Source organism: Berghia stephanieae, chromosome 6 (assembly GCF_034508935.2).
Source record: "Berghia stephanieae isolate SIO BIC M18660-M18661 chromosome 6, UCSD_Bste_1.3, whole genome shotgun sequence".
NCBI lineage: Eukaryota > Metazoa > Mollusca > Gastropoda > Nudibranchia > Aeolidiidae > Berghia > Berghia stephanieae.
This window is the reverse complement of record NC_088365.1, coordinates 44,689,247-44,699,246: the sequence shown is the minus strand read 5'-3', so window position 1 is coordinate 44,699,246 and position 10,000 is coordinate 44,689,247. Positions and strand designations below refer to the sequence as shown.

At 38.6% G+C, this 10,000-nt stretch overlaps 1 protein-coding gene across 6 annotated transcripts in view; it reads left to right on the top strand.

Annotated features, from left to right (window-relative positions):
- The window catches only part of LOC144975087 (IQ motif and SEC7 domain-containing protein 1-like), a 301,791-nt gene that overhangs the window by 70,630 nt on the left and 221,161 nt on the right, over positions 1-10,000 (top strand). Inside the window, exons 1-2 of one of the 6 annotated variants that reach the window (XM_078918797.1) lie at positions 6,307-6,365; positions 7,837-8,850. The exons of the other annotated variants lie outside the window; for them this stretch is intronic. Coding sequence (XP_078774923.1) covers positions 7,934-8,850 — 917 coding nt within the window. The 5' untranslated portion in view covers positions 6,307-6,365; positions 7,837-7,933. Of the gene's footprint in view, positions 1-6,306; positions 6,366-7,836; positions 8,851-10,000 lie in introns of those variants that run through there. 6 annotated transcript variants of the gene reach the window in all.

The window sequence follows — 10,000 nt, the reverse complement described above, 5'->3', positions numbered from 1 at the left end:
TTTCTGAGTTTTACGGTATAACGGGGTTTGACTGCATCACCTCATACTGCTACATACATCTCGTGTTTCTGTCGTAACCGAAAACCGCCAAGCAAGATATTACTCTGATGATGATAAAAATAATACTATATCATCCATACACTTTCCACAAAGGTCATCGGAAAGACTTGAGATCCTGGCGTAAGTAGGTACCCAAGACACCATTCTGACATTTCACACCGACTACGGTGACATTTCGTATCTCATTTACCTACTCTAATATTATCGTGGTGCCTGTGATACTGACAGGGTATATAGATAGAACGAAGTTGACGTCACTCAGGTCTTTTGTTATTGTTTTGTTGCCATCCATGTTTGTGAGTAATTCTTACTAAACTGTATTAACTAGACTATAAACGTTCAAGGTTTCACACATGTTTTTTTTTTTTTTTTTTTTTTTTGTGTGCGTTGGTCTGTTATAAGCGCATACTATCTATATTATAATAGTATTCACTAGAACCGATGTAATCTGGAAAAACAAAAACAAAAGCTAAACACAAATTAAACACGTATTAAAAATAAAATTTTAGCCATAAAAACTAGCCCTTCAAATTTTATCGAAATGGCCCCGTTTTGTCAAAAACTCAAACCTGGAACTTCGTGCTTAGACCCTCGCGGGACGAGTTTTCTGGCCCAAATTGTAGATACGCGTTTTTATTTTCCGAGTACGACTGTATACTATTATTGTGCGTGGTATAAGCCAGAGCAGTATGTCTATCTGATATTACTTAAATGGATGGGTATAATATTGTTATGTTTTCATGACTTATCTCTCGCAGAACATCGCGGGGTGGGGTGGGGTAGGGGGGGGGGGTCAATTTGGGACATACAGAAACAAGAAATGGAAGTGAGTAGGAACGTGCCAGAAGACAACAGAGAATAAAATCTTCGGCTCGAACCCGCTACCTTACTTGTACGACAACTCCGCCTGGCTGGGGAGATCGTGAGTCTACAGTATGAGCTATCCACGACCCGCGAAGTTTTTTTTTAATTCTCTGTTGTCTTCTGGCACTTTTCTACTCACTTCATCTCTTGTTATTATCAACATAAGTGCCTGCTCCACTCACTTTTTTCTATTTTAGACAGAAAAGTTTTTACTCCACATACACGTTACCCCTGGGAATGCCCAATAGCTCAGTTGGCAGAGTACTCGCTTTCTCACGCAATGGCACCCCGGGATCGTTCTCGGGTGCGGTCGAAGATTTTCTATCTGGATCCCCCCCCCTCTCTCTCTCTCTCTCTCTCTCTCTCTCTCTCTCTCTCTCTCTCTCTCGCATGTTCACCCAGCAGTGATTGGGTTACAGGGTTTGTTAGATCTGGTGGGGAAAGTACTTTGCGATAGACTAGTATCCTATCCAAAGGATAGCAAGCGATTGTTATTGCCCGTTTCACGCTATAGAATTAACCGGGATAAACTCCAGCTCCATGGCTCTGAATGACGACTACATGTGACCCATTGTGTCTAATCGGTATTATGCTATGAAGTCTCGATTTTCAAGATCGTCGAATCAAACCTCTGAAGTCTACATACGAGCTTTGCGCACCATGCATGCTTTATCTAATTTTGGGCGGATCAGACCTCTGATGACATCAAAATGATGACGCCCAAAATTAGATTAAACATGACGCGCAAAGCTCGTAAATAGACCTCAGAGTTTTGATCCGACGATCTTGAAATTCAAGACTTCAGAGTTTTGGTCCGTTGATTTGACTTCAGAGGTTTGATTCGCTGATCGTGAAACTCGGGACTTCAGAGGTTTGATCCGCCGATCGTGAAAATTGATTGGAAGGACGAGTTGTCCGGCCAAAATTTCAAATAGGTGATTTTTTCTTCCAGCGTACGTCAGTGTGTTTTAAAGTGTTGATCTGCTCCGTTAATATCTGTATAATATACTACTGTCGTCATTAGACATTCGTCGTCTGATGTGTTCTCTGTGAAAGTTCTTTTCTTTTCTATTTAATTGACCTCATCAAATGGCCATTTAGCCACGGGGGACAACTCTCGTAATTCCTTCGTTGTCACCGAGGAGTCAAGTCGTGCAATGCGGAAATAACTCGGTAGCACCCCTTTGTCAAGTCATGACAATAGAAAATGTATACACGTCTAGTATCAGGGACAATGTAGTTATCGTTCTTTGGTAGGTTACGGTTCGATGGGTTCTTTCCTCTTGTATGGATCCGGTGTGTTATATGTAGCCTATATTTTAAGTATTTATCCATGTTCAGTTAAGTCTAAGACAATGACACAGATAGACCTTGGCGAGTTCACAGGTCATCACGATGCCATTAAGAATCGCCACCGTGGAGAGCAGATAGACATCAAGGCAGATAATGATTGGGAATTTTATGTGGGAGTTAATTCCCTTAGTGTAAACAACAAAGGGGAATTTTCGGGTGCAGGCCTTAGCCAATAATATATATATATATATATATATATATATATATATATATATATATATATATATATTATATTCTTTCTTCTCTCTCATCTCTCTCTTTTCTCCTCTCTCTCTCACATTCTCTTTCTATCCCTCTCTCTCTACACCCCCCCCCCTACCTGCCGGTCCCGCCCCCGTCACAAAATCAGCCTTTTTATGACAGGGGATCGTAGCATGAACCTTATTAGATAGTTAGATAGATAGATAGATAGAGAGAGAGAGAGAGAGAGAGAGAGAGAGAGAGATAGAGAGGGAGGGAGAGGGAGAGATAGATAGATAGTGAGAGAGACATTTGAAGGGATTGATGTTGTTGTTATGCGCCGAAAGCTTTATTGTATGGAGGATTGGGCGTAATATAAATAAACTTCATTATTATTATTATTATTATTATTATTATTATTATTATTATTATATTATTATTATTATTATTATTATTATTATTACTATTATATTATATTAATACTACTACTACTACTACTACTACTACTACTACTACTACTACTACTACTACTACTACTACTACTACTACTACTACTACTACTACTACTACTATTATTACTACTACTGTTCACATACTTGCTTGTTTTTCCAACGATAAGACCAAGAGACAGAATCGGATATAATAATATTGAACCGAAATAGATTCTGTTTATTCAGCAGCAATCAGCGATCCGTGTCGTACAGCCGGAAAGCAAGCAGACAGAGGCCAGAAAACTGCTCACTGCTCACACACGCTGCGTGTATGTATGTCGTGTATTCACCACTCACTCTCGACGACAGGGGGGAAGGGGGGGGGGTGTGAGGGGGTGACAACAAATGTGTGCCAGACGCTTAATAAATAAGACCATCCACGACAGCCTGCCGGCCTGACTACACGACTTCCATCTGTCCTCACGCCAGACCATTCATTAACCCTCTCCTAACCACCTAAAGCAAATCGTCACATTTGTTTCGACACAGTATTTATTTTTCTTAATCAGATTTATTTTGTAAATCACAAACTTTGAAGAATGATCTTTGTTTAATCAATAAAAAACATAACGTTGTTTTGTAAAGAGCTTGTTTGACTTGTTTTTCTGCTGGGTAAGCTTGCCATTTTTGGGAAAATACTGAAAATGGTCGGAAAGGAGAGAGTTATTATTATATTATTATTATTATTATTAATTATTATTATTATTATTATTATTATTATTATTATTATTATTATTATATATTATTATTATTATTATTATTATTATTATTATTATTATTATTACTGTGCGCCAATCTCAGACCTGCCTAGGATTACAAAAAATTTCGTAAAAATACGAATTTTTGGCTCCAGCTACTGAACTGCATTCGCCTCTTTGACTCAATAAATCTTGTTGAGAAGGAAAATTTAGATCCTTAGAACCTATATTCAGGGATTTAGAGTATTTTTGGATCGTACTGTTTATTTCCAAAGGTACTTATAGTTAATTTTTTCTATCCCCCCCCCCTCCCCCCCCCCCCTGGAAACTACGATTTTTTTGCATTTCAAGTCGGCAGCTCTGCAATTTGCAGCGGTAGCGTTCGCCGTTTGGAATTTTGAATGCCACGTAATAAAAATATCATGGCTTAAAAATATATATTGAACAAAAATTAATAATAGGGGGACAGAATAAAGCTTAAAAGATCTGAGGTTCGATCCCCAGTCGAGGTCGACTGATTTTTTGTTGTTGTATTTTTCTTTCTTGCTTTGTGTGGCACCTTTCATGCACACTAGTTGAGTTCTTTATTATGTCTTACACCGGCGCCTGCTCCTTAATTTCTTAATTTGATATAAAGCTTAGACTTTCACCTTGAGTTGTGACTAGGACATTGGTAGAACGTGTAACAGTTGAAGGCTTTTTACAGACCACAGACAGCTTCTCGCATTTATTTACTATTCACGTTGGGATGTTTAAAAGTCCTTTTTTTACATTGAAAATTTATTAATAATATTTTTGGTATATTTATCTGATAATTCTATTATTTTCTTCTCATGTTATATGAAAATAATGACTTGCGTGCTTCTATTTCATTGGGGGGTGGAGGGGGGGGGGGGGACACGTCATGTGTACTATTACGGGCTTCAACCAAAGTGTACACAGTTTAGGTCTGACTTATTTTCAGTTACTGCCGCTCAAAAATGATGTGCGTAGATTGTGCTCATTATATATTTTAATTTTTACACTCCTTATTTTGACATTTAATTTAGTTACACATCTCTCTGTAATGTATTACTATATTTGTTATTTTGAATGTTTAATGTAAGCATTTGAGTGTATTCCTCTTTGTTGGATTTTGTGCTTCTGTCCGGATGAGACTTATAGGTGATCTCAAACTAAGTACATTGGTCATATGCTATTGTAATCTACATCTGATCCCTTTTGTTCCCAGTTCCCCTATGTCTTATTTTTTCTTGGGTGCTTTATTGTAATTCTAGAGCTTTTTACTATCCCATTTTCTTCCTTTTTACTGGCGCTGATATAATCTAAACGTGTTGCAAGTGTCGTAAAACCCTTTAAAAAAACAACAACAAAAACAAACTCGTCTGAGTGTGTCATGCATGTGTCTTGGTCGTGCTAATCTTGTCTGTGTTTGGCGTGTCGTCGCCGCTAATGCTACGATTAATGCACAGATTTTGAAATCGATAAAATTGTTTTAATCTCTCCCGCTCTCGCCTCGCCTGCCCGTCGGCGTCAGCTTTCCTCCTCGTCGCCGTCGTCGTTGTCGTCGTCTTCGTCGTTGGTGGCGATGTGAAGAAAGAAAAGGGAAGAAAAGTGCGCGAGAATAGATTTGAGTTGATTTGTGTGAGTTTGAGTTAGTCTTTTGTATGCGTTTTGATTCTATGGATTTAACTCTCTTTCTCTCTCTCTCTCTCTCTCTCTCTCTCTCTCTCTCTCTCTCTCTCTGTGTATGTGTGTGTGTATGTGTGTTTGCGTGTGTTGTTATGAGGGAGATGGAGAGAGAGAGAGAGATAGAGAGAGGGATAGAGAGAGAGGTGGAAGAGAGGGAGGGAGATTAAGAACGAGAGAGGTTGAAAGAGAGAGGGGTGGAGATAGATGGGAAGAGCTAGAGAGAAATGAAGATAGATAGATAGATAGATAGATAGATAGAGAGAGAGTGTGTGTCTGTGTGTGTGTGAGAGAGAGAGAGAGAGAGACTGAGGGAGAGGTACAAAGAAAGATAGACGGAGGGAGAGGCACAGAGAGAGGGAGGGAGATTAAGAATGAGAGAGGTTGAAAGAGAGAGGGGAGGAGATAGATGGGAAGATCTAGATAGAGAGAAATGAAGAGAGATGGAGGGAGAGGTAGAGAGAGAGAGAGAGAGAGAGGGGGGGGGGGGTATGTAGTGTATGTGTGTTCACGTGTGTGATGATGAGTGCTAGCCGAGAGTCCGTGAGCGGCGCGTGGACTATGCGGCTTTGTTATGGTGTGAGGATAAAGGGATGTGTGTGTGTGTGTGTGTGTGTGTGTTTATGTGTGTGAGAGTGAGTGCTGAATGAGTGTGTGTATGAATGCGCGTGTTTTGAAATGGAAAGCATGGTGTGTAATGCTAGTGACGGGCAATAGGGGGGACGCTCGCTCTCTCGACACTTTCCTTCTATCTCACTCACTCACTCACTCACTCATTCACTCACTCTCTCAGTGTCTTTGTTGTCCGGACAGACGGCACGGATTTATATAACATAATAATATGACATCAACTATCTAACGATTTTATTTTGTAAAATAAATTTTAGTTGTATAGATTTTCGCTATATTTTGTCTGTCTGTGTATCGGTGTGAGTGATATTTACATTGTAATCATTGTGTGTCTGGGAATTAGTGTTGAGTTTAGTTTTCAGGGCGTGGATGTTTTCTCTGGGAATTCTGGAATTGTAAGGTGTTTGTTATATAGAGTATTTTATTGTTAGAATTAATTTTTTTTTTAAGGCTTCGAATGGAATCAGTACTAACAATGGACGCTTCGGGAGCAAGCCCTTCGTCAGGATACAATAAAAATAAAAAGAAACGTTGAAAACGATTATTTTTGTTTCGTTTTCAACGTTCCTTTTTGTTTATTATCTGTATTTTTTGCTGACGAAGGGTTGCACCCGAAACGCCCATTGTCTGTACTGCTTCCGTTAATGGAGCCTTTTTTTCTTTTCTTTCCATTTTCCTCTTTTCGTGAATATTTATTTATTTATTTATTTATTTTTACGAGCCCAAGCATCAGACAGCCTCCGCCGCTATCTCGTTTATTGTTAAAAAAAGTGAGTGGAGCAGGTACTTATGTTGATAATAACAAGAAATGAAGCGAGTAGGAAAGTGCCAGAAGACAACAGAGAATAGGAACTTCGACCGCGCCGATGGATGGGGGCTCAAACCTGCCACCTTACTGCGGTAATACAACTCCGTCAGGCCAGGGAGATCGTGAGTCTACCTTACGAGCTATCCACGACCCCGGGTTATTATTATTATTATTATTATTATTATTATTATTATTATTATTATTATTATTATTATTATTATTATTATTATTATTATTATTTTTATTATCATCATTACTATCAGTATTATTATCATCATTATTACTACTATTTTAATTACTTTTTCCCCCCAATTACAAGAGCTGTAACCTAACAATAATTGCCTTTTTGGACAAGAAAGATTATTATTATTCTCTGTTGTCTTCTGGCACTTTCCAACTCACTTCATTTCTTGTTATTATCAACAAATGGGCCTGCTCCACTCACTTTTCTGTCGATTTCTCTGGGAATTCATGACTTGTCAGGTGTTATATAATGTTTTATTGTTAGAATTAAAATAAAAAGACTTCGAATGGAACCAGTACAAACAATGGACGTTCGGATGCAAGCCCCTTCGTCAGCAGTTGAGTCCTTGGAGAAGGCTCTTTACTCACATTCTCACACCGTATTCAGGTGTAAAATGAGTATCTTTCCGTTAACGGCGTAGTCTCTGTCTGAAAAAGAAATTGCAATATCGCATAACAGGCGTCGTGTCTCGTTCTACATGTCAAGTGTTGCTGTTGGCTTGTAACCCCTAGTAAATCGCTTTGATCACGTTTAGATAATATCAAAGCTCAAGATCTTCATGACCGCTTCTTCAGCCGTCACCTGTCTTTTACCTTCTCAATATTGTTTTATCCCATATTATTTTAACCCATCTTTCCTTAATGCGAGATGTATTCCTTGCTATTTATAATTATTGTGTTAGATGATAGTTTGTTGTGTGTCACGGAAAAGGGATAAGCAATTCTAGACTGTTGTTGTGTGTGTGCGTGTGTGTGTGTGTGTGTGTGTTCATTCATTACAACACGTTTGTTCCAGGATTACAAATTGATATTCTCACAGGATTATTATTATTATTATGACTATAATAACAACAAACCATTGACTTTACAAACGGCACCCGCTTTAGGTGTTCGTCAAACATAATATAATATTTAGAATGGAAGCCACACCCCCTTCACCCAAACACCTTTCCACGTTTTGCCCCTACCCACCCCAACAACAACGGCTACAGCAGCATCAATTTCAAGACCATAAACACCATCATCAACATCATCAACAACAACAGCAACAGCAACAACAACAACAACAACAACAACAGCAACAGCAGCAACAACAACAACAACAACAACACCACCAACAACAACAGCAACAACAAAATCACCGTATAAACACCGTACAGCCTTCTGTCTCTTCATCCTTACAACTTCTAACACCCCAAGACTTTTATGACGAATGCTCCCAACTAAAATCCCGAAGCATTTCTCATTCACAACTATATAATGCTAATAATAACAACAACAACAACAACAACCACCATCATCACCACCACCATAACAACACCGCCACCACCCATCCCCACTACACCCATACAACAGCACAGTTGGCCAAAGTCGTACATTTAAAACAGCAGCAACAACACCAACAACACAAGATTCAAAACCAGCACATTTCACAACAGATACTACTAAGGCAGCGTCTGCAACATCACCACCTCAAACAACAACAACAACAACAACAACAACAACAACAACAACAACAACAACACGACCACCATCACCACTACCACCATCAACATCATCATCATCATCATCAACAACACCACCATCACCACCACCAATACCGAGATAGTGATGATGACGATGACCCGACACGCCAAGAACAAACACAGAATAGTAATAATTACGTCACTCTGCAGTACCGCCAACATCAACCCCATCATCATCACTATCAACAACAACAACAACAGCAACACCATCAATACTACGATATGAACCCCCACCAACCCCCCATCCCTATCTCTATGCATTGGAGTCATCACCAACTGTCCCATACCACCTCCACCGCCAACATAAGGTAAGTCCATTTCTAAGTATAGATATTCCTTTATCCCCCTCTCTCTGTCCGTCTGTTTATCAGTTCATCTATCTATCTATCTATCTATCTATCTATCTATCTATCTATCTATCTATCTATCTATCTACTCTCTCTGTCTCGTCTTCTTCTATCTTCTGTCTGCTGTCTGTCTGTCTGTCTTCTGTCTGTCTGCCCTGTCTGTCTGTCTGTCTGTCTGTCTGTCTGTCTGTCTGTCTGTCTGTCTGTCTGTCTGTCTGTCTGTCTGTCTGTCTGTCTATGTCTGTCTGTCTGCCTGTCTGTCATGTGCCAGTCTTTTATTTCTCTCTCTCTCTCTCTCTCTCTCTCTCTCTCTCTCTCTCTCTCTCTCTCTCTCTCTCTCTCTCTCTCTCTCTCTCTCTCTCTCTCTCTCTTCTACTTATATATCTATCCCATACGAACATACAAGAGTATGGTATTTGATTTTTTAATTGATTTTAGTGTATGATTACCCATGTTGCTATGGCTACCGTTGCATCAAGTCGAATAAAATAGTTGTACTGAAATGGTCGACTAACTGGAAACCTAACTTGACCTATTCAGTTCAAATCAAATGAAATATATTATATACTAGTATTGAGACAATTAAAATGTAATAAATTTGTTTGACAATGTATTTTATGACGAAGTCAAGCGATGTAACTCCGTAATAATTCAGTGTACAAGTAATTATTGTATAGGTTATTTCCCTTGCACCTGCATTGTATACACAATAATAAATACATACAGCTTATACATGATCTGTCCCTCCAGGAAATCGCGGCACTTGCGGCCGCAACGCGGCCGCGATTTTTCGCAATTTTGACAATTGCCGCAATTTTTTGCAATTTTCGATGTTCTGGAGTCACATATAATCATATAATGCTAAACATAGGAAAATACTACTGCCACCGTCACACAAAACTATTAAAGATGCTATTTAATAATAGTTTTATTGCTAACATCAATCTATTATATATATATATATATATATATATATATATATATATATATATATATATATATATATATATATATATATATATATTTTTTTTTTTTTTTTTTTTAAATTAATTTATTATTTTTTTATTATATAGATTCATGTAACTCGGAAACAGACCTCGTTGTTCCACTG